Here is a 25,436-nt window from a genome sequence, read left to right as displayed (position 1 = left end):
ACAATGTGGTCAATTGATTTTCGACAAAGGTTCTCAGACACTTCAATGAAAGAAAGAATAGTCTTTCAAAAAATTGTGCTGAGACAACTGGCTATCCAAAGCAAAAGAATAAAGTCAGAAGCCTACCCTCACACCATACACAAAACTGACCTCAAAATGACTCATAGACCTAAATATAAAATATAAAACTTATAGAGGAAAACAGAACAGTAAGTCTTCATGACCTTGGGATAGGCAATGGTTTCTTAGGTACAACAACAAAAGCACAAGTAACAATAGAAAAGTAGATAAATTGAACTTCATTAAAATTTAAAAATGTTTTGTGCTTTAAAGGGTATCATAAAGAAAATGCAAAGGTAACCCACAAAACAGGAGGTAATATCTGCAAATCAGATATTTGATAAGGGACTTGTATTCTGAATATGTAAAGAAATAATACAATCTAGTAATTAAAAGACAAATGACCCAATTACAAAAGGAGCAAAAGATCCGAATAGTCATATCTCCAACGTAGATACACAGCTGTCCAGTAAGTACATGAAAAGATGGTCAGCATCATTAGCCATCAGGAAAATGTAAGTCAAAACCACAGTGAGATACTACTTTACACCCACTAGGATGAATAAAATTAAAAAGACAGACAATAACAAGCATTAACAAGGATGTGGAGAAATTGGAACCCTCATGTATTTCTGATGGGAATATAAAATAATGCAGCCACTTTGAACAATAGCTTGGCAGTTCCTTAAAACATTAAACACAGTTATGCGACCCAGCAATTCCACCCCAATATCAAAGAAAAATGAATATATATTGGCACACAAAAACTTGTACATAAATGTTCATATCAATATTATTTATAGCAAACAAAAACTAGAAACATCAGTGTGCATCTATTAAAGAATAGATAAACAAAAAGTGGTCTATTCATACAATGAAATATTATTTGGCATAGAAGGGAATGAAGTACTGATAAATGCTACCACATAGATGAACCTTGAAAACATTATGCTAAGTGAAAGAAGCGAAACAAAAAGGATTATGTATTATTTTATTCCATTTGTATGAAATGTCCAGAACAGGCAAATCCATAAACAGACAGAAAGTAGGCTAGTGGTTGCCTCGGGCTGGAGCTGGGGCAGGTAGGGAAAATGTGGAGTGACTGCACACATTATGGGTTTCTTTTCTGGGCACTGAAAATGTTTTAGGCTTAGATTATGATGACAATTGCACATGAAATCATCTGTGAATACACGAAAAACCACAAAACTGCACATTTTAAATGGACAAATTTTATGATATGTGAAATACATTCCAATAAGGCAGTTTTAAAAAATCAATTCCTGGCCAGGTGTGGTGGCACACACCTGTAATCCCAGCACTTTTAAGAGGCCAAGGTGGGAGGATCACTTGAGCCCAGGAGTTTGAGACTAGCCTGGCAACATAGCAAGACCTCGTCTCTACAAAAAAATACATTTTTTTAAAATTTAGCCGGGAGTCATGGCATATGCCTATAGTCCCAGCTATTCAGCTATTCAGGAGACTGAAGGGGGAGGATTGCTTGAGCCCAGGAGGTTGAGGATGCAGTGAGCCGTGATGGCACCAGTGCACTCCAGCCTGGGTGACAGAGAAAGAGCAAGACCCTGTCTCAAAAAAAATCAACTCCTTTCCTCCCTCCACCTCAAATAAAACAATCCTTAGGACATAATTCTGTGTCTACACAGTCCTTGGAAACTCATCCATTGCCTGCATATCGAGTGATTGCTAGTAATAACTACTTGCTCCATTACGTTTTTGCACTGTCTCTTCTTGGAAGGTCATTTTCCCTATTTATTTAGTCAACAAATATTTTTTGAATGCCTATTTTGTGCCAGACATGGCACCAGGTGCTTGGGATAGATACCTTATTTAATACAACAGCTAAAGATCCCTGCGCATATGGAGCTTACGTTCTATCAGATTTACCTGGTATTCTCAAGTACAACTTATCTCTTCGGGTTTATTTCTAGTAGATACTTTTCAAGTCTGGGGTCTGACAAAGAAAAACTAGAGCTGGACAGTACTTAAAGCTGTAAAAACAGATTTTATTCAGGACTATTGTAGTAAGGGGAAAGAGACCTCAGTATAGAATGGGACTCAACTCCCAGTGTCATGTGGACCAGTGGGAATTTACAGCCAAGGAGCAGGGTGGTGGTAAGTGGATGGAAAATTACTAAGAGGAAACATCAGGGGTAAGGGGGATTCTGGTTAAACCAATCTAAAAGGATTCTTGCTGAAGGTAGGCCAAGTTGATCAGACATTCCCCAGGGCATGGTGAAGGATGAAGAACCCAATCAGATACTGAGAGTGATCAGATATGGAGATGGAGGATTCTGGCTAAACCAACTCAGCAGGGTTCTTGCTAAAACTGGTTTACAAGGAAGTGCACAGAAGGGCCCAGGAGAAAGTTCAAGACTAAAGTTTGGTCAAGCAAAGAAGCTTTGTCAGTGCTACTTTCTAGAAATTTTACTTCCTCCATCATAACGTGCTTATGTTATCAATATGGTCCCATCCTTTTCATAACTCAGTTGTAGTTAGTTATTAAATTCAGTAGGAGGTCAAAAGGAAACACAAGAAATTTACTGAGTGTAAGTTTCAAGAAAATATGTCAATAGACAGCTAAATTTATTTGAGAAACCTCAAGGGGAACTAGAAATGATGACATAAAAGAACGATAAGAGAAATGAAGCCTAATGATTATCCTCCTTGAAATATTAGCCTGAATTCTACATTTGTACTTCTCAGTCAATGCATTTTTAATTTTTTTCTTTGTTCATTAAACAAATACTTAGCAAATAACTCTGTCTGCTAAACTGATGCAGGACATAATCTCATGGTTTACTGCAAATGGCCAATGACCATCTTCTCAATAAGATGTCTTGAGTAATCTCTATGTTGTGTCTGAACAATGATCATGAATAAAATTCAAGGAATCCTGGGCCTCTGGAAACAGGACATGGTTTCTGTGAACAGCCATCAGTGGATTTTTATCTTGAACTCATGACCCTACTTCCAGTTTATCTCATTCATAGAGAATGAAATTACTCCAGTTAAAGTCTTCCAAATCAAAAAGGCTAGGGACTGGGCCATGTCTCCTCCCTGAGATATGCTAGAATAATCAATGCCATTGTCATTCTTTGTAACATTGCAACTTCTCCTGCGGCTGTGTTAAAATAATAAACCTCATGCCTGCTATCTCCATCTCACACAGCTGTGGTTTCTGGGTTTCTGTTTGTGAATAAGCATTTCAGAATTGTCATGAGATGGAGGAAATAGCATGTGCAGAGTATTTCCCAGGCCTAGTTGCCAAGAATGAGCTAATTGTAAGCCTCCCTTGCATACGAGTCACAAAAACTTCAAATGCAAGCCACTCTGTAATGATCCACCTTTCCATGTGAATGGTATTCTTTCATTGTAGAACCTTGATCTTTCAGAATTATACTAGGAGTATAATTTTAAATTATGTCATAAGATTAATAAACTATTGAACCATCTTTTGGTGCTTTATTTATGTTTTATAATGATTAGATACAAAATTGATGTTTGTATTTAAAAGAAATGTTAAATAAATGTGATACAGTCTTGCTACATTGCTTATGGAAAATTTGTCTAAAAGAGATTGATAGTAATCTGTCCTCCATAAAAGAATAATATTGGTTGTTTTTTTAACTTACATTTTTTGTGTTTAACAGGAAAAATTTGATACTTTTTTAAAGTATAAAAGCAGGAATTGCAAATATATTTCACATGACACATCAATTTCCAACTAATTGGTAATGGCTATGTACATATTATGTTAAAGATTCTGCAGCTGAGTCTGGCTTAGTACAAAAGACTGCTGTCACTGGATAATAATGTTTTCCAAGGATGCAAGATAGGAAGTGGCCATGTAAGTCCCATATTTGCCATCCCTGCATAATCAAAGAGTTAACATTTAAAATATCTTTTCCGAGATTACTAGAAACATCCTAGTGTACATTAAAAATAGCATTTAACTGAAAACAAAGGCCAAATTAACACTTACCATTGTACTTATCCTGTAGGTCAATGCATCACGTCAAGAAGCCAAATTGACAGAGGAGTGTGATCTTCTTATTGAGATCATTCAGCAAAGACGACAAATTATTGGAACCAAGATCAAAGAAGGGAAGGTATGATTTCTAGGGCAGAAGATTTCATATTCCATACCTGGAGAAAATAATTCCTAATATATTCCAGGGGCTTCGGAAATGTTGAGAACCCTCTTTTTCTATACATTCTATAATTCCCTCTTAAGTCTTTAAGACTTAGTTAAAAGGCCTTTGCTTGGCGGTTTTTTCTCCATCCTTTTCTTTGTACTATGGTCTCCTGTGAAGACCTGTGATACAAGGGCTGCTCCGTTGCCCAGTGCCAGGAGGTAGCATAATGGTCTTGTCTATCATAGCCATTGTTTTCTATCTCACTTGTCTATGAGAAGGTGGGTTCTGTGGAGGCAGAGTTCATTTTGTATTCATTGTGATATCCCCGCAACTAGCATAGCATTACATAAATTAAAAATGAATCTGACTTTATTTATAGAAATTATGAAGTACTTTCCCATGTTTTTGAGGAAATGTATACAGATATAACTTCATGGTCCCAAAACCCCTGTGGTTTCACTATATCATATACTCCATTGCGGATATAGTAATGGTAGTACTTCTTTTCTAATGTTTCTATGTTTTAATTTCCTATTGTTCCATAGCAAACTATATTTTTAAGAGAAATTTACATACATTCTTTATAGCCAGTTTCTTATTTATTCAAAATTCATTCACAAACTGTTGGTCACTTTAGAACCCATCAATTTATTCTATTTTAAAATTAGTCATGTTTTTATTGAAATGCTTATGATCCTTTTTATTTTACCCAATTCTCTGCCACATTCAAGGATAATTTTTTTCTTTCTTTCCTTCCTTCCTTCCTTCGTTCGTTCGTCCGTCCTTCCTTCCTTCCTTCCTTCCTTCCTTCCTTCCTTCCCTTCTTTCTTTCCTTTCTTTCTTTCTTTCTTTCTTTCTTTTCTTTCTTTCTTTCTTTCTTTCTTTCTCTCTTTCTCTCTTTCTCTCTTTCTCTCTTTCTCTCTTCCTCTCTTCCTTTCTTTCTTTCTTCCTTTCTTCCTTTCCAGTCTTTATCTGTCACCCAGGCTGGAGTGCACTGGCACAATCATGGCTCACTGCAACTGCCGCCTCCCAGGCTCAAACAATCCTCCTGCCTTAGCCTCCTGAGTAGCTGGGACTACAGACATGGGCCACCACACCTGGCTAATTTTTATATTTTTTGTAGAGACAGGGTTTCGCCATGTTGCCTAGGCTTGTCTCGAACTCCTGGGCTCAAGCTAGCCACCTGCCTCTGCCTCCTAAAATGCTGGGATGACAGGCACGAGCTACTGTGCCTGGCCAAGGATAATTTTTCTAAGGATTTTTAAAAATAGAAGCATTTATTTATGATCCAATAAATTCATGCATTTCTATCATTGTTCATAGCTGTACTTTAAAACAAAATATGTATAATTAAAACATACTAGCAAGTTTTAAGTGAAACACAGAGATAACCATGGCTAATGTAAGTGGTTTTCTCTGTTTTCCACAAAATTTAACAGGTACCTTTTAATACTGTACAATGTTTTACATTACTCTGTCTATATAGATTACAAAATATTTATACACATAAATTATTAAAATGATCTGAAAAAATAGTGAAATCAAATAGTTATTGATGCTGGTATTGTAGATTAACAGATTAACATGAAATTATTGCCTGGCCAAGGACTCACATGTGCTGAAAAGCTACTTTTCCCCACATACTAATTGTCCAATTTAGAAGAGCACTAAGTGTCCATCTGGAATCCTTACAGGATATATTTCCTCTTCCATCACCATCGTGCATCACATGTGCACATCTCTTAATTCCAGAAATATTCCAGGTTCTCAGACACATGGCCACCTGAAGTACAGTCAGAAGTAATTATTCATATGCATACAGAAGGTAATTTGCTATCTTTACATGGTTGCATGCAGAGATTAGCTCTCAATACACATATTAGTTTATTTTCATTTTTAATTTTAAATTGACCAACAGTTATATATATTTATGGGGTACAAAGTGATATTACAATTTATGGATGAAATATGGAATAACTAAATCAAGCTAATTAACATATCCATCATCTCATAGCCTTTTTTTGTGGTGAGAACATTTGAAATTTACTTGCTTAGTGATTTTGAACTGTACAATAAGTTATCATTTATTTGCTGTTTTCACCATGCCATGCAATAGATCTCAAAGTAAAAAATAAATAAATATATATATATATATATAATTTTTTTAACAAAGCACTTACTCTTCCTCTCTAATTGAGGTTTCGCACCTTACTCTTATTAGTTTCTTATGGCTGCAATAACAAATAACCATAAACTTGGTGGCTTTGAGACAACATAGATTTATTATCTTAGTGTGCTGAAATTCAGAAATCCAAAAATCTATCTCACTGGATTAAACAAAATTGACAGTCAAGGTTTTGGCAGTGCTGTTTCTTTCTGGAAGCTCTAGGGGAAAATCCATTTTTTCTTGCCTTTTCTAGCTCTTACAGGTAGCCTGCATTCTTTGGCTCATGGTCTCTTTGCATCAATCTGACCTCTCTTCCCATCCTCATGTCTTCTCTGACATAGGCCTTCCTGCCTTCCTCTTATAAGGACCCTTGTGACTACATTGGGATTACCTGGATAATTCAGGGTAACATCCCTATCTCATGATCCTTAATCATGTCTGTAAAGTCCCTTTTGCCATGTAAGTAACATATTCAAAGATTCCTGAGATTAGGATGTGGGCAGCATTGAGGATCCTTATTCAGCCTACAAGGGCACTCCACCACAACTTCCTGGCTAGCTTGCCTTCCCTTCTCTTACTTAGCTTGGACTTCCCACCACCAGGGTTTCTCTCATGAGCTAGATCAGAGTAGTGCAGGTGTCCCCAAGTTCCAGCCATAGTAATGCATGGAGTTTATGCTTTGGTGCACTCGTTCTACTCCAGATACATGTCAGTAATAAAGAACATAATAAAATGCAAAAGCAAAGAGATATAGCTGGACGAAAAACAAGATAAACATCTCCACAGGCCAGAAATGAGACAAAACTGAAAAGCCATGACTGTGGCTGAGGATACAGGCTACTGGGATTTGGTCTGGAAGAGGCCAAAGTAGCTTCGGCTTCAACTCCTGTGGATAAATAGTTCTTGAAGCTTTGGGGAAAGGACCTAGAAGTGCTCCAGATGGGATGAGGAATGGAAATCAGGCTCATTATTTGATGCCATGGGCTGTAGAAGGCTTCATGCTTCAGTCAAAAAGTATTGCCAACCTCTCCCTCGTATCATAGCTTTTAGCAAAGTCACATTGTTAGCTTAAAGCCTGTGTTCGCACTGTTTCTGATACCCACACAGAATAGGAGCACAGAGATAAGGATGGAATTCCTGAATAATGACCTCAAGGGCCAGGTGAAGGCAACTGGAAAACTATCAGAGCAGGGTAGGCTGAGCAAGGAGGGTGAGAGAGGAAAGAATTAGAAATTACTTCCCTTTAAAACTGTAACTCTTAAGTTTAATTTCAAAGTATATAAAGAAATCTTAAATTTCTAAACATTCAGCCAGCAAAACCAGCAGACAACATTATCTTACCCCAGATAAAATTAACTTTATAGGAAAATAAGAAAAAGACTTTAAAAGAAGTAGTCTTAAGATGTTCAAAGAAAGAAATGAAGGAATAACTTCTCTTTCAAAAGAGCAAAAAAAGTGAAGCTACAAAAGAAGGAAATGAAATAAGAAAAAATATATAGGAAAGCAACAAATTAGCATATTGGGAGGGAAAAATGTAGATATTGAAATTAGAAAGATATCTAATCCAGCTGCAGTGGAAATTTGGAAACTGAGTTTTGGTCACCACCTTGGGAATGCCACAAAAAGCATTCTTTTATGTCTGAGTGACATTAAAGTTTGGCAAATGCCCACTGAGTTTGAACTCAAAAAATAGGAAAGTATATATGAAAACCTACGCATGGGGCATTTTTAAAATAATAATCATACACTTGGTTGAAAGCAAGTATTTCAGCAAATTTGAAAAACTGAATACCATAGAACCCTGCCTCTAAGACCACACACTGTATCTCATTAGATATTATCAACAATAAAATAGGCCGGGCACGGTGGCTCACGCCTGTAATCCAGCACTTTGGGAGGCCGAGATGGGCAGATCACGAGGTCAGGAGATCGAGACCATCCTGGCTAACACGGTGAAACCCCGTCTCTACTAAAAAATACAAAAAACTAGCCGGGCGAGGTGGCGGGCGCCTGTAGTCCCAGCTACTCGGGAGGCTGAGGCAGGAGAATGGCGTGAACCCGGGAGGCGGAGCTTGCAGTGAGCTGAGATCCGGCCACTGCACTCCAGCCTGGGCAACAGAGCGAGACTCCGTCACAAAAAAAAAAACAAAACAAAACAAACAAACAAACAAAAAACAATAAAATAATAGTTTCTATAGTTTTTGGAAACTAAAATCTATTCATATATAAATATATCTTCACAGTAATATTTTTTTGATGTAGAAGTAAACCACAGTGAAAGAACTATAATATATCATAAGTAGTAAGCAGCAAAAAAGTATTTGAAGGCAAACTTACAGGCTTTAATTCTTTTGAAAAAGAGGCTGGGCACAGTAGCTCACACCTGTAGTCCCAACACTTTGGGAGGCCGAGGCAGGAGAGGATTGCTTGAGTCCAGGAGTTCAAGACCAGCCGGGACAACGCGGCAAGACCCTGTCCCCTGCCACCCAAAAAAAGATAATACTAAAAGTAAAAAATTAGCCTTCAAATAAAGCTAGAAAAAACACAACCAGATAAACCCAATGAAAGCAGAGGAAATAAATAAAGGAAGAAAAGTAAATGAAAGAAAAACAGGAAACAAACAAGAACAGCTGTCAGCAAAGAACAACTCGCAGCCTAGTTTTAAAACATCTGTGAGTAAAAAAGTGCCTTTACCCCCATTTTTAAAAGGTTGTTAAAAAAGTAAAGAAAAACAAACAATATATGTATGACAGAGACAGTATGTGGTCTTCAAAGCCTAAAATATTGATTATCTGGTCCTCTACAGGAAAACTTTGCCAGCCCTTAATCAGGAGGAGTTTTACTTGTAAAAAATAATTAAAAAGACCAATCTGTAGTTAAGGTCGATGAAGGAAAAAAGAGTGTGGGGCCACATAAACAAATACGTCATAAATACAATACAGACTTTTTAAAACATAAGAAAATTGTGTAAATGTCTTCATGCCAATAATTTGAAAACTTAGGTAAAGAAGTAGTAGAAAACCTGAATAAACCAAAAATTTAAAAGCAGAAGACATTTAATCATTCATTAAAAGTGTCCCTCAACTTGCATTTCTGTCCCAAAATGGCACCAGCTCCCCATAGTTCTATAGCTTACTTTAACAGAAGTTCCAGGAACTAATAATCTCATTCTCATATAAACTACTTCAGAAAATAGAAAAAGACATTTTATGTAGAGTGTATGTTCTTGATACCAAATACATACAACATTAAAAAATCGAGAGTGAGAGAATATCACTCATGAATATAGACACAAAAATATTTTTTTAAATATGATAAAATGTAATCCATCAGTGTTTTATTAAACACATCAAAATAGCCTTTATTCCTATAACACAAAGATGGCTCAACTACAGAATATCTGTTAACAGAACCACGTTAACAGAAAACACACATATGATCCCAGAGTAGGAGGGATTTTTTTTTTAGACCAAACATTTTTTTAAAAAAAGAGCCATAAAGCAAAGACTGAAACATTTGACATAGAATAAGATCACAATACAAAAATAAATTTCAATATATTAGTAACAGCTGAAAATTGAAATTTTAAAAGAAATTCCATTTAAAACAGCTTCACGAATATGAAATACTTAATGATAAATCTAACAAAAGATGGGTGAGACTTGAAAGACCTTGAAAACTATAAAATATTGCTGAGAGAAATTAAAGACAACTTAAAAATGAAGCTATGTATCATGTTATGAGATAAAGACTCAGAACAGTTATGATTTCTGTTCTTTCCACATCAACCTGTAGAGTCAACATAATCTCAGTGAAAATTCCAGCAGGTTATTTTATAGAAATTGACAGGCTGATTCTAAAGTTCATATTGGAATACAAAGAATATAGCATAATCATTTAAAACTTTGAAAAATAGGCCGGGTGCGGTGGCTCACGCCTATAATCCCAGCACTTTGGGAAGCCGAGGCGGGCGGATCACAAGGTCAGGAGATTAAGATCATCCTGGCTAACATGGTGAAACTCATCTCTACTAAAAATACAAAAATAAGCCAGGCATGGTGGCGGGTGCCTGTAGTCCCAGCTACTTGGGAGGCTGAGGCAGGAGAATGGCGTGAACCCGGGAGACGGAGCTTGCAGTGAGCTGAGATCGCGCCACTGCACTCTAGCCTGGGTGACAGACAGAGACTCTGTCTCAAAAAAATAAATAAATGAATACATAAAATAAACTTTGAAAATAATAACAAAGTTGGAGAACTAACATCAGCTGATTTCAAGATTTATTATAAGGCTTCAGAAATCAATATAATGTGGTATTTGCATGAAGATAGACAAATAGATCAAAGGATCAGCAAAAAGACTTGAGAAATAGATTCATACATATATGGACAAATGATTTTCAGCAAAGATGCAAAGGCAATTTCAGTGGAGAAAGGATTGTCTTTTTAGTAACTGGTGCTGAAGCAATTGGACATCTATATGTAAGAATATGAAGTTTGATCCATACTTCACATTATTTACAAAACTCAAAATTGATTATATATCTAAATGTAAAAGGTAAAAGCTGTAAAACTTCTAGAAGAAAACGTGGAGGAAATCTTGACCTTGGGTTAGGCAAAAATTCTTTACATACAAATGACAAAAGCATTATCCATAAAATAAAATAGTTATATGTTAGGTTTCATCAAAATTAAAAACCTCTTCAAAATGCACTGTTAAGAGAATGAAAAGACCAGCCACAAACTAGGAGAAAATATTTACAAATTATTTATTTTAATAAAGGATTGTATCCAGAATATATAACAAATTCTCAAAACTCACTAATAAGAAAACAAACAAGCCTTTCACCAAAATGCATAAAAGATTTGAATACTTTACCAAAGAAGAGGTGTGGATGGTGTATTACTCAGGGTTCTCTACAGGGACAGAACTAATAGGATATATATATATAGAGAGAGAGAGAGGAGTTTATTAAGTATTAACTTACATGATCACAAGGTCCCACAATAGGCCATCTGCAAGCTAGAGGAGCAAGGAGAGCCCATCTGAGTCTCAAAACTGAAGAACTTGGAGTCCAATGTTCGAAGGCAGGAAGCATCCAGCATGGGAGAAAGATGTAGACTGGGAGGCCAAGCCAGTCTTGCCTTTTCATATTTCTCTGCCTGCTTATATTCGCTGGCAGCTGATTAGATGGTGTCCACCCTATTAAAGGTGGGTCTGCCTTCCCCAGCCCACTGACTCAAGTGTTAATGTCCTTTGGCAACACCCTCACAGACACACCCAGGATCAATACTCGCATCCTTCAGTCCAATCAAGTTGACACTCAGTATTAACCATCACAGATAGTAAATAAGCACATGAAAAGATGATTCAGTATCATTAGTCATTAATGAAATGCAAAATAAATTTCAATGAGATACTGCTACCTACCTACTAGAATGATTAAAATTCAAAAGATGGTGCATACCAAGTGTTGGCAAGAATGTGAAAGAACCAGAGCTCTCACAAACTGCTGGTGGTGGGAATTAAAGTAGTACATGCTGGAAAGCTGGCAGTTTCTTAAGTAAGCATACACTTACCATATGATCCAGCCATTTAGGTATTTACCAAGAGAAAGGAAAGCTATGTCCATACAAAACTTGTAGGTGAGACTGGGCACGGTGGCTCACACCTGTAATCCCAGCACTTTGGGAGGCCGAGGCAGGCGGATTGCTTTGAGCTCAGGAGTTTGAGACCAGCGTGGGCAACATGGTGAAACCCTGTCTCTACAAAAAATACAAAAATTAGCCAGGTGTTGGTGGCTCACTCCTGTAATCCCAGCTACACAGGAGGCTGAGGCTGGAGAATCGCTTGAGCCCAGGAAGCAGAGGTTGCAGTGAGCCGAAATGGTGCCACTACACTCCAGCCTGGGTGATAGAGTGAGACCCTATCCAAAAAAGAAAAAAAAAAAAAAAAAGACTTGTAGGTGAAATTTCATGTTGATTTTACTTGTGATAGCCCCAAACTGGAAATGGCCCAAATGTCCATCAACAGATGAATGGGTAAACAATTTATGTCATAATCATACAATGAAATACTCTTTGGCAATAAGAAGGAATGAACTAGTTACACTAGTTATAAATGCAACAACATGGATGGATCTCAGTATAATTAGGGTGCGTGAAAGAAGTCAGACAGAAAGTAGTATATTCTGTATGAGTACATTCATATGAAATTCAAGAAACGGCACTTTCTACTAATCTACAGTGACAAAAAGCAAATCAATGATTGCTTTTAGGGATGGGATGATAGGAAAGGATGGGCATAGATAATTACAAAGGGGCCGGGCGCGGTGGCTCAAGCCTGTAATCCCAGCACTTTAGGAGGCCGAGACGGGTGGATCACGAGGTCAGGAGATCGAGACCATCCTGGCTAACACGGTGAAACCCCGTCTCTACTAAAAAATACAAAAAAAAAAACTAGCCGGGCGAAGTGGCGGGCGCCTGTAGTCCCAGCTACTTGGGAGGCTGAGGCAGGAGAATGGCGTAAACCCGGGAGGCGGAGCTTGCAGTGAGCTGAGATCCGGCCACTGCACTCCAGCCCAGACAACAGAGCGAGACTCCGTCTCAAAAAAAAAAAAAAAAAAAAAAGGGGGCAGGAGGAAATTGGGGGGCATGATATATATGTTTATTATCTTGACTGTGGTGACTGTTTCATGGGTGCATACATATTTGAAAAATTATCAAATTTGCACTTTATGTACTGTTTATTATATGTAAATTCTATCTCAATTCACCTGTTTATTAGACATATAAGTTGTGTATTACATAATGAAAAAGTCTTCAGAAATTAAAAGTAATGAACTAGGGTGATACGTATTAGCATGGACAAATCACAAAAACAGAAGCAAGTTTTATAATTATTTGTATGTAATGATAAGCATTATATAAAATGTAACAAACTACCAAAAAATCCCATACATTGTTTAGGTATGTGTACATAAACATGTTTGGGAGTGATTAGCTCTAAATTCAAGAAGGTCTTTTCTTCTGGAGAGAGACATGAGTGAGATTACAAAGTGCCACACAGGGGCTTTAATGCTATCAATAATATTTTACCACCAGGTGTGGTGGCTCATGCCTATAATCCCAGCACTTTGGGAGGCCAAAGTGAGAGGTTTACTTGTGGTCTCAGCTAGTCAGGAGGCTGAGGCGGGAGGATTGCTTGAGCCTGGAAGGTCAAAGCTGCAGTGATCCGTAATCATGCCACTACACCCCAGCCTGGGTGACAGAGCAAGACCCTGTCTCAAAAAAAAAAAAAAAAAATCTTTTTTTTACTTCCTTTTGAAAACTCTGAAGCTCATATGATGAAAATACTGAGATTTAGTAAACCTGGTACTATGTACAAGACAGTTCATTATATTCTTAAATTTTTTGTATGTATGGAATGCTTCACTTTTTAAAAAGTACACGTTTGCTCAGCAACATTATCTCAGAAGGCAATCTTAGAAAGTAGATGTTACTTGGGAAAGATGAGAGCCCACTCCTTTTCTCTTGAGTTAGTACTTTGGCACATGACCGAGGAGTAGTTGATTCCAAACCCTGAAACTCACAGTGACTCAAGTCCCTAGCCAGGGCATATTGTGTCAGAGGCCTGTTTTTAAGAGGAAGGTTGTGAATGCCAACCCGTGGAAATCTGAGGTGCCAGACAGGGAGGGCAAGTGTGGACTTGGGGTTCACTGGGGGACTTGGGTCCCTGCACCCCAGGCAGTGGCAACTGAAGGCATTGAGTCTAAAGAAGGGATGGTGCAGCCTTCTGACAAGCAATTGAAAGTGGGCAGGTGGAGCAAGAACCAGGCAGAATTGTGGAGACCACAAAAGTGAGTTTCATCAACTGCCTTATTTTGCCCCTGTCTATCTCTGACACTAGTCACCCAGCTGTCAAACTCACCTCAAATTCTGCAATTGAGGAGGTCACCAAGCAGGTGATGTTATTACGCGTTAGTACCTACTGATGATTCCTGCTCTTGGACCATTGTACATTCTCTGAAACAAATTAACTCAACAGCCTTTATAGGTGGATGGACCGGAGAGTCTTAAGCCATGAGGCTCCCTGGGAAAGAATTTTCTTCTTTTTTTCAGTAGTCAGGGATAAGTTTTATGTCAACACACAAAGAGCTAACTCCAGATTGAATTCATTCATTTAATGTTCAGACACAGAGATCTATGGTAGACTTCTGAAGGCCAAAGCTCAACAAAATAAGGGTCCCTTTTCTTCACTGCCTTTTACGTACACTAAATCTTCAAAGTTTAAGAGAATTAACTTGGACTAAATGTTGAGCTCTCCATGGCCTTAAAGAGATGGTGAGAACAGGGCTCATCTTCAGTTCAGATACTTGTGTGAATTGAGGATGCATTGTTTGGACCTAGTTGTTTTGGAGTGTATATCCTACATACATATAAAAAGCATTTATATAAAAATAAGTGTTTAAAATGCATTTCGAGCAAAATAAAACGGCTTTTAAAAGAATGTGTAAGGTATAATAAACAGCAAATAAAATGATATAAACAGGCCTGTGTCCCTGCTAAAAGGAGATTCCAGCAGGCAAACTATTTCCATGACGAGTACAGAGTGAATTCCAAAAGTTACAATGTGGTAATCTCACTTCCCAAAGGAAAAATGAAGAGTTGACTGGAAAACATTTCCCCTGCAGCATTAAGGCAGACATATACAGAATCTTTTTATGTGTCAGTATCTAATATTTTTTAAACATCAAATTTTATTCACCTTGTCAGCTTTTAAAAATAATACATTAAAAAGTGTTGTCTAATGGAAAACTAAGTACTTCGCTCCATGCTGGGTGTCTGAGTTTGAAGTGCTGTGACAAGTAGGACAGTATTTCAGAGTGTGCTGCAAATCAGGGCCATCTGACTGTAATCATTTAAGCCAGGGGTCAGCAGACTTTTCTGTCAAGGGCCAGATAATAAATATTTTAGGCTTTGCCATACGGTCTCTGTTGCAGCAACTCACTTCTGCACAACATTGTAGCAAGAAAGCAGCCATAGATTATGTGTAACCAATAAGTGTGGTAGTGTGCCAATAAAGCTTTATTTACACAAACAGGCCATATGCTAATTTGGCCCACAAATCACAGCCTATGAACACCTAACTTAGAGCAGTGTTTTTCTTTTTTCTTTTTTTTACTGTAACCCACAGTAAGAAATACATATGACATCACAATACAGCGTGCACGCATGCACACACACAAAAGGTTTTACAAAACCCAACTTGCCTTTTTTACCAGGAATGCACTCTGCTATTTGCTTTTCTCCTCTTCTATTTGGTTTTTTAAAGGCTAGTCCTGACTGTCCTAATGATTCATCACCTGCAGGCTTAAAAACATTTGTTGCTTGTTGAAATGCAAATTCCTCCTGCTCTGCAAATTACAACTCCTTAACTCAAATATTGGAGAATAACCCAAACATCTACTGTTTTTCTTTCAAAATGATCCCCAGCTGATTATTTTACACACTAGGTTTGCAAAGCTCAAATCAGGTGTATCAGATGAAATTGTCCACTAACCTATAACTAAAATTATGCCCAAAATTGTTCTCTGTAGAACATTCCAGTATTTTCACAGGAGACTCTCATTTTGTCTTGCTTTAATTTTTGCATGATTTAGAGCTCTTTTATTCTTTTTCCTGTTATGTCACTTTTAATGTTCAATATCATGATAGAAAAAGAAAAGAAACTGGAGTTCAAGCATCATCGCATTTGAAACGTGTGTGGTCTTTAATAGGCATATCTAAAGGATAAGTAGTTGTCATGAAGTTATTCTAAAGGAATATCTTGACCTTATTTTCTTTTGTTGGAATTGTATTAAACATCTGCAATTCTGCCATGTAATTTAAATGATTCTTTATGCTGTGTGATTAAATATTCCATTCACTTGGTTTGTTCTATGGACTGTAAATTAGTTTTCCTTCTGGAATTTTCCTTCCTCTCACAGTTTCTTATGAACATGTTCTAATATCCTGCACTGCACTGGATGCCTTCCTTAGCTTTGCCTCCAGATAGAATGATGCCAGAGGCTAAATTCTATTTGGTGTAAAATAAGTGTTATTTTATTCCACTAATGAATACAGTTAATCCACTGGGGACAGTAACTATAATTACAATGCATTAAGTCTTTTACCAGGCTCACAATCATATATTATTTGCCCCAAAGTTTTGACACCTCATTCTCTGACTCTTTCAGGAATTTTTCTCACCCTTGCCTGAAATTTTGTACCTGCTGCCTCTAATTCAGTATGAATTTCCTTTGTTTGCTATAGTACATACTTGGAATTGGATGTTCCTTAGAGGCCTCAAGTTCTGACATCTCCTTCCTTCCTTTTCTTAGATTAGAGTTATACAGGGATAGTAATGACGACTTGGAGAAAGAAGGAATTTCTTGGAATTAGCAGGAATTCTGGAGGGAGCCTTGAGCCAGCCTTGTCAGTAAGACAGATTAACTGGCCTCCTCCGTACCCTTTCACCCAGGGCTATTTTCCATTCCAGAATTATCATAAAGCTGGCTGAAATTTGTCCCTGGGTGTGTGGTTGGGGGCACTAGGCACACGGCAATTTCAATTAGCTGTCTAATTCTAACTTGGCTTCTGGCCAGAGGACTTCATCTCACAGCACATTTCAAACACCAGAGCGAACGGTCAAGTGGGTTACCTTGGACTTATCTTGGCCTGCCCCGGAGGTTATGGTCAATTATGTTTGAGGGACATTTTCAAGCAAGACAGAATCAGGAATTGGAATGGAGGTTGTGAAGCAATCATGCGTTTTTATCCCAACTGGGAAATGCTTATCAAAATAATTCCTAGTTATCAAGTAAGCACAAAGTGCCTGGAAATGACGTTCCCAGTGAGGGGAAATGGCCCAGCTGTGCTTTTTTTGGCTTTCTCTCATCTGCTCAACAGGAAAAATATTAATCAATGGGAAAAATGCTCCCTTTCTGTTAGTTTAACACATGAGTTTTAGGTAGTGTGGGAAATAGTAACACCTAATGCTTTTCATTCCCGATTTTATTACACAAATTGCAAAAAACTTTTTAGAAAATGGTTTTTACTTAAACCATAGATTCACCACCTATAAAGATATTTTATCTTCTTGATGAAGATAAACCTGAGATAGAGAAAGTTCCAGGGTTCCCTACAATCTTGCAGTCATTGTGTGGAATAGTCCAGGGAGGAGGTCTGGTGACCCTTTGTAAGTTGCCACTGGGCAACACCTTTTTTTCCCATCAACAGGGAAGCAATTCACAATTCAGTGTTTCCTCATAAAACAAATTAGCAACGCTTCTCCATTGAGATAAAGAATATCTAAACCAGAGTCCCAAAACGGAGCTTTCCATATTTTGATATATCTCTATGCCTACTTTTTGAACTTTTATGGAAGGATAACACAGCAAAATGAAGGATCCAGCCTGATGCCTTTTCACTAAGCAAGACCACCCATGTAACCATCTCTCTCCATGCCTCTTTTGTTCAAGGTGATGAGGCTTCGCAAACTGGCACAACAGATTGCAAACTGCAAACAGTGCATTGAGCGGTCGGCATCACTCATCTCCCAAGCGGAACACTCTCTGAAGGAGAATGATCATGCGCGTTTCCTACAGACTGCTAAGAATATCACCGAGAGGTGAGTGCAGGGGCCCCTGGGAACTTCTCCGGCTGCTGGGCTCTTGTATCTGCAGTGTAATTGGTTGGTCTTGCCCTCGCCTTGCTTTTATTTTCATTTTCAAGGCTCAGCACCAGAGAGAATAGAGTCTTTGAGCTGTTTTGTTCCAGCTAAAGATGCTTCCTTTTGACATGTGAAAGCCCTTTCAGTAACAGCCTGGAGTCTGGAGTTCAAGGCCTTTGAAACAAGAGTCCACCAGTTAGAAAGAATAAAATCAACCTGCTTTTGGACGAGGGGGAGCTTATGATGGCACAAAAACAGCATTTATTGTGACTCTCAGATGTGATGTTATCGTACACTTGATAACAAAGAGTCAAAATGAAGGCAAAAACATTAAAGGGAATCTTTTGTTCCATCACAGGGCTCATCTATTTTTTTAAAAAATCACACAGGTGTTGTTCTCTGTTAGGCCCATTTTCATTTGGTTGAGGAGCTTGGCCTCACCTGAAAAGGTCAAGGCCGACTCACGCAGGAGAGAAAGGACCAAACTGTCAACCTCATACGGCCTTCTTTTAAAATACTCTTTATTCTCAGGTAGGGAGCTGTAACGTGATGTTATCTGAACGGTTGGCTCAGCAGTAAAACTGGCAGGGATAAGTATTTCTTCAGCACACATACTTGATTGGCATAAAAATTACTCATCTTCACTGACACAAACACCTATAGGAATTCTAATGGATCCAAAGAGAAGCACTAGGCTGGGCCAGGTACAGCCAATGCCACATAAATGACATCTCTAACTGATGCTAATGGCCTTGACTTCATTCATTGTAATTTTCAGAGTCAACTTCCCTTTATCCAAAGCAATAATAGAATCCTGTCTCTAGGAGACCCCAGAGAGCTCATCCATGCTGATCTTCATCCTAGAGCAGAGATCAGCAGACTTTTTCTATAAAGGGTCATCAAGTAAATATTTTCCTGCTTGGTAGGTTGTAAGGTCTTGGTCACAGCTACTCAACTCTGCCATTGTCGCTAGCTCTAAAGCAGCCATAGATAATATAGAAACAAATAGGTGTGGCTGTGTGCCAAGAAAACCATTACAAAAACAGGCAGTAGACCGTACTTTGCCAACCCCTGGTCTAGGGAAAAAAAAATACTCGCCATCTTATGACTCAAATTTATTCAAAGAAAGAGAAAGGAAACTAACGTTTATTGAGTGCTTGCTTGTTTCAGAAACTTGTGCTAATTCTCAAAATATCGCATAGAGGAGGTAATCATTGACATCTCCGTTTTCACTCTTCTTAAAGAGTAATGTACGGTGTTTTTACAACTCTGGTCTACTATCCAACCAGCTTGACTGTATTCTTTCTTATATTGGGGGAAAATTCCTTTTGTAGCTGATTAGATACTTATCTCTTCTAAAAGACATGGATAACAGCTGGCTATCATGGCTGTTATGTACTTGAGATGCTCTCCTCCTTACTCTGAGAGGCCCATTTCTTTCCTCCTGACTCCTTGGTTTCAAGTGTTTATTTTCCCTGGGCCATATCCAGTCGCTCAGTATTCACCCTAAAATTAAAAACTGCAAATAACACTAATACTCCAGTGTACCCAGGACACTAATAGATAGCGTTTACACTTAGGTCATGGTTTCCAACCGGAATCCAAGAGTACTTTTCTCCATCTATGAACTTTGAGATGTCCAGATGAAATGGCTATTATGAACTGCATTCCTCATCAATCCCTGAAGATTCGACCAAGTGTCATATGAATAAATTCTTACCTAGTGACCAGAGACGATGTGACCCCATAATAGTTATTGCTGAAAGAAGATATGCATCTGAAGTATAGCACAGGTGTGGGAATGCCCACATACAATCTTCCTCAGTTCCAGTGGCATGTATCTGCTCCCATGCAGCTCTCTCTGTAACAAACCCAACTCATCAAGAGCAGAAACATGACTTTGATTTCTCTTTCTACAAAGAATGTGCTTCTGTCAAGTTTGAATTCACAGAGCCTGTAAAAATTTGCCAAGAGCCTTGTCTCTGTTTCTACAATCTCCTCTCCTCCCATCACTATTTGTCAATCCTCTTGGTTAATTCCTGAGCCTTTCTATCCTTCCAGCAGCTAGGATATAGAAAAAGGACACTGGGCTTAGACTAGAAGTTGGCAGACCTGGGTTCCAATCCTAGCACTGCCACTTTTTAACTATGGTTCTTTGAGCTATTTTCTACTTAGAAAATTGGGTTAAGGAACAGTTTGGAGGTTCCTTAAAAAAACAAAACTTAAGCTACCATATAATCCAGCAATCCTACTGCTAGGTACACACCAAAAAGAAATGAAATCAGTATATAGAAGAGATATCTTCACTCCTGTGTTTGTTGCAGCACTTTTACAATAGCTAAGATTTGGAAGCAACCTAAGTGTCCATCAACAGATGAATGAATAAAGAAAATGTGGTACATATACACAATGGAGTACTATTCAACCATAAAAAAGGATGAGATCTAGTTATTTGCAACAACATGGATGGAACTGCAGATCATTAAGTGAAATAAGCCAGGCACAGAAAGACAAACATTGCATGCTCTCACTTATTTGTGAAATCTAAAAATCAAAATGATTGAACTCATGGACATAGAGAGTAGAAAGACGGTTACCAGAGGCTGGGAAGTGTAGTAGGGAGTTGTGGGAGTGGGGGTGGGTGGGGATGGTTAATGGGAAAAAAAGAAAGAATGAATAAGACCTACTATTTGGTAGCACAATAGGGTGACTATAGTCAATAATAACTTAATCATATGTTTAAAAAAAACTTAAAAATGTAACTGGATTGTTTGTAACCCAAAGGATAAATGCTTGAGGGTATTGTTACCTTATTCACTATGATGTGCTTATTTCACATTGCATGCCTGTATCAAATATCTCATGTACTCCATACATACATACACCAACTATGTACCCACAAAAGAATTGTTTTTACTAATAAAAAAATTATTTAAAAAAATTGGTTTCAGAATAGCTGTCACTGTTGTGATAACATTGCTTTAAGTTCCTTACTCCATGAGTGTTAGTTGGATCTCTGTTTTCACGTTTCAGGTTTCAACATGTGAGTCTAGCCCGCCTTGTGTGTCTTTTTTCCGGTGCTACTCTCTGTCTACCTGCCCCTGTTCATCAACCTGTCACTTAACATTCTCCTCTAGGACATGACTTCTTTCTTCTGTCTCCTACTGTGCCTGCCTTGGGCTTTGGCTTCTGTATACTTCCAAACAATCTTTATTCTTCAATTCAGGTGTGAATCCCAGAACAAACTTTTAATCCTGCAGGCATTCTTGAAGTGAGACTTAGATGAGATTTTCTGCATCATTAAGTCACTTAAGGTGGATATGTCCTCCTACAAGCTGAATCAAAACTGTAAAAAATTTTTTTCATTTCAGAAACATCAAACAACTCCAAAAGGGGAGAGAGCCTCAAGTTTTACATTGTAGGAGATGCTTTTGCTTTGGAACCGATTGTTTGGCTCTGTGCTAATTGCTTAGTAATTATAGATAGCATTGAGGCTGCTCATTAACATTGGCTAATTTTGCTCATATACTCCAAGTAGGCAGGTACCCTAGTCACCTTGTTTTTACCATTATAGCCCCAGCACATTGCAAGCTGCCTGACATGAATGAATGAGTGAATGAATTAATGAATCCATAAATCTATAAAACAGGACCAGTTATTCCTACCTAAGATGGTTATTGTGGGGATAAAATGCAATAATGTAGTAGAAACATTAGCCTAGTTTCTGTCACAAGGTGAACATGCAACAAATACTAATTCTCCTTCCCACTCACTAGATAAATGCAAATATATAATGTACTGTATTCTCAAGCTACACTAGTAGATAGGTCTTTGGTGTGATTGTATATGCACCTTTATAGCATTATGTTAAATAAGCAAAACTATTCACTAAGTCCAGGCATAAGAAAGTTGGTCTACTGCTTATGAAGAATCTAGAATTAAAATCACTTTTAGCAGTAACTTACCTGTATCAAGAAGGTGATAAAAAAGAAAATTCCCTCTGAATAGTACCTATTGTTCAAAGCACCTAGGAGGTTCTCAGACTCCTCAAGGTGGTTCTTCTGTTCCTCACTACGATAGGCAGTTCAAGGATCTTTTCCAGAATACAAAGCCAAGAACTCCAGTTGTCAATTCCAAAAAGATGTTACTTGGTTCTAAGAATTAGAACATATCTGATAAGTGGTTTTGGAAGTGTGTCTGCAGGGTGTTCATAGGCATTAAGATAACTGCACGTTTTCAAGGCCAAATGTGTTTGGGAATTCCTGGGCTGCCAAAAGTAAACCTATCTTGTTACTATGAGACTTCACTGGGTTTTACTTTGGTGATGCACATTGTTTGGCAGAAGTCTTGTGAGCAGCATAGCTCTAGACACGTCCACCTTCTGGAAAACTGGCCTCATGTGTCCCAGACATGGCTGTAAAGCAAGAAGTTGAGAAAGTGGCATAGCACTAACAGCCCTAGTGGATTTTGGCGACTTATCCAAAAGGCCAGAAGATGGGCAATAAGGATTTGGGAAATAAAAACATGGCCTAAAATGTTGAGTTTGGCAGATTTTCCCTTGCCTGTCACTCCAATTAGGAATTTGAAGTTGTAGCCAAAGATAGGTATCTTTCCTTCCATCAAGAAACAAATGTGTAGGTGTTAAAAACTGCAGTAATCTCCACTGATTCTTGCTGTCAGCCTTTGCCTCCCAGGCTAGGAACTTTGATCCTTTTGGTTCCCATGTAACAAAGTTCCTACCATCAAGATGGTAGACATTATTAACAGTGTCACTCAATTTAAAATGTTTTATTTAATTGTTTGTAGACCATGGAACCAGGAGAAACTTGGGAACAAAATCTATTTTGGATGAGCCTGAATAAAGAGGCTTCTGCCAGTGGGCAGGGGAACTGCTAAAGCCAGGGAAATGCAATTGCAAGTTTAGTGCTTGTTTCCCAGTAGCTCAGAGCAGTTCTCCTTGCCGGAAATTATGACAGAGAATTAATTGGCGTTTCACTTTGCAATATCTTTTAAGAGTTCAAATGGCACCTTAGCATTTCTTTTAACTTTTCTGCATCGATGCATATGTTCTGGGCTCTTTGGTATGTAGCATAGTTTAAGGACTTCATAAATATGTGTTGAGAATGATCCTAGGACCTCTATGAAGTTTAAGGACTTTTTGTGTTCATGGGTCATAAGGAAAGCATTTTAGAAGTATAACTTGACCATCAATCAAAAATGCCTAGCAACCATCTCTGTATCCATCAGTCTAAATTAGCAACTGTTTGTAACACCAATTAGCCCAATTCCCCAGGGTGCAATATTTAGTCAACAAAAGCACTCAACTCTACTACTATTCACTACTTGTTGGTGAAAGGGTCAGGAGATGCAGTTAGATTCTCTACCCTCATTCAAACACTTGAAGCTCTTGTTTCCAGAGCTTATGCCTCTTCACTTGCATCTTTCAATCCCAGTATCATTATGTTTATGATGTTGTTGATTAGCCTTTCTCCTTCCCTCCTGTACAGCACTGAAAATCTACCAGAAATACAACTATAGAAACTATATTTCTGTGAATTTTGAGCATTTTACAGGTATATTCTTTTTTAGCTGGGTGAAATTTACACAACATAAAATTAACCACTTTAAGGCTGGGTGTGGTGGCTCATACCTGTAATCCCAGCACTTTGGGAAGCCAAGGCCTCCCAAAGAGTGATCGTTTGGGCCCAGGAGTTCAAGACCAACCTGGGCAACATAGTGAGACTCCACTTCAAAAGAAACAACCATTTTGAAATGCACGATTCCGTGGCATTTAGAACATTCACATTGTTGTGTAGCCACCACCTCTATCAAGTTCCGAAACACTTCCATCATACCAAAAGTAAGCCTTATACTCATTAAGCAGTTACTCCCCATCTCCCCTCCCCTCTTAGCCCCTAGCAACCATCAATCTACTCCCTGTCTTTATGAATTTTTGCCTTTTTTGGACATTTCATACAAATGGATCATACGATATGTGGCCTTTTTGATAGCTTCTTCCACAGAGCATAATGTTTTTAGGTTTCATCCACATTGTAGCATGTGTCAGTGTTTCATCCCTTTTTATGGCTGAATAATATTCCGTTGTATAGATATACCCACAGGTGTAATTTTTAGAGCCAAGATATTTTATATTTGTAAATCCAAAGCTTTAAGAGCCATTAAGAGACTCAAAAGGACATATAACCCTTGGAGTAACTGGCCTGAAATTTTTCTAGATGAAATAGAAGAGTACGGATCTGAAATTCTCCTGCTTGCTGCTGCCAGCTAGCTTTGTGGCCTTGTGTAAATGAGCATCAATTTTCTTAATTAGAAAATAAGTAACTAGATTTAGTATTAAATTGTTTCAAGGTTGTTTCTTTGCTCAAAAATTCCCAGCACCCTACACAATACTCTGCATATAATAGCTCTTAAGAGTATTGTTTATGGAACTTAACGAAATACCAAACTCAACAAGACTACTAGGCCAGCATCATTTGATATGCTCAGAAATGGTATGCTTCATGCCACAATTCTCTTGTTTTTAAGAGAATCACTTGCATTTTTGAATCAAAGTGTTCATTATTAATAACTGAACCATCCAGATCAACCTGAGAGTACATAGAAGGAGATTGAGACACACCAGTGCCTTGCTTTTTAGTTTATACATGAGAACTCTAACCAGAAAACCTAAATGAAGAAGAGAAATAGTACATCCAGTGGGGGAATTTGTGAGAAAGCTCATGAATATTTTCCACAGCATCTGCTGGGAATATGGTGCAAGAAAATGAATACAAAGAGAAAGAAAATGAGCCAGACAAAAAACTCCCTTTTTAATGTTTATTTTAGAGAGGGGCTAGTAATTGATTTAACTAATCCAATATCTGGAAACATTCTTTTTTAATATTCACTTTGCCTTTTATGCAGTTTGAAATTTTGGAGACTCCGCTTTGAAGTGGAGCAGGGTTGTGTCTGAAAGGAACAAACAGTTTCCCAGACAGATGTGTGAAGAAATGCCTGGGGCTACGCGCTTCTTGCTGGGGTTAGATGTGACCAGGCCAGACTGTTAAATACACAGCAACATGATATATGAATATTCTTTTGCTTTCACAGGGAATTTTTTTTTTCTGATAGTAAAAAGGAAGAGGGCAAGCAAGTGTGTTGTTTTCTCCAATTCCTTCACTTTTTTTTAAAGCTTGCATTCATTTGTTTTATGTTACTGTGTTGTGACATTTTGAGATGCCTCTTAAAACTCATGTGTAAAAAAGCACTTTTCCTTTTTTTCATTTCAATGCAGTGATGTTGAAAGTCATCTTGACATTTCTAAAACATTGTTTTGTTTACGT

General features: G+C 38.0%; 1 protein-coding gene across 4 annotated transcripts in view; it reads left to right on the top strand.

Moving 5' to 3' along the window:
- MID1 (midline 1) overlaps positions 1–25,436 on the top strand; it is a 233,682-nt gene that overhangs the window by 174,227 nt on the left and 34,019 nt on the right. For all 4 annotated transcript variants that reach the window (XM_025372435.1, XM_025372437.1, XM_025372434.1 and 1 more), the window contains 2 exons: positions 4,083–4,190; positions 17,903–18,051. In XM_025372435.1, coding sequence (XP_025228220.1) covers positions 4,083–4,190; positions 17,903–18,051 — 257 coding nt within the window. The remainder of the gene's footprint in view (positions 1–4,082; positions 4,191–17,902; positions 18,052–25,436) is intronic.

This window comes from Theropithecus gelada, chromosome X (assembly GCF_003255815.1).
Source record: "Theropithecus gelada isolate Dixy chromosome X, Tgel_1.0, whole genome shotgun sequence".
Taxonomy (NCBI): domain Eukaryota; kingdom Metazoa; phylum Chordata; class Mammalia; order Primates; family Cercopithecidae; genus Theropithecus; species Theropithecus gelada.
This window is presented reverse-complemented; position numbering and strand designations above follow the sequence as displayed.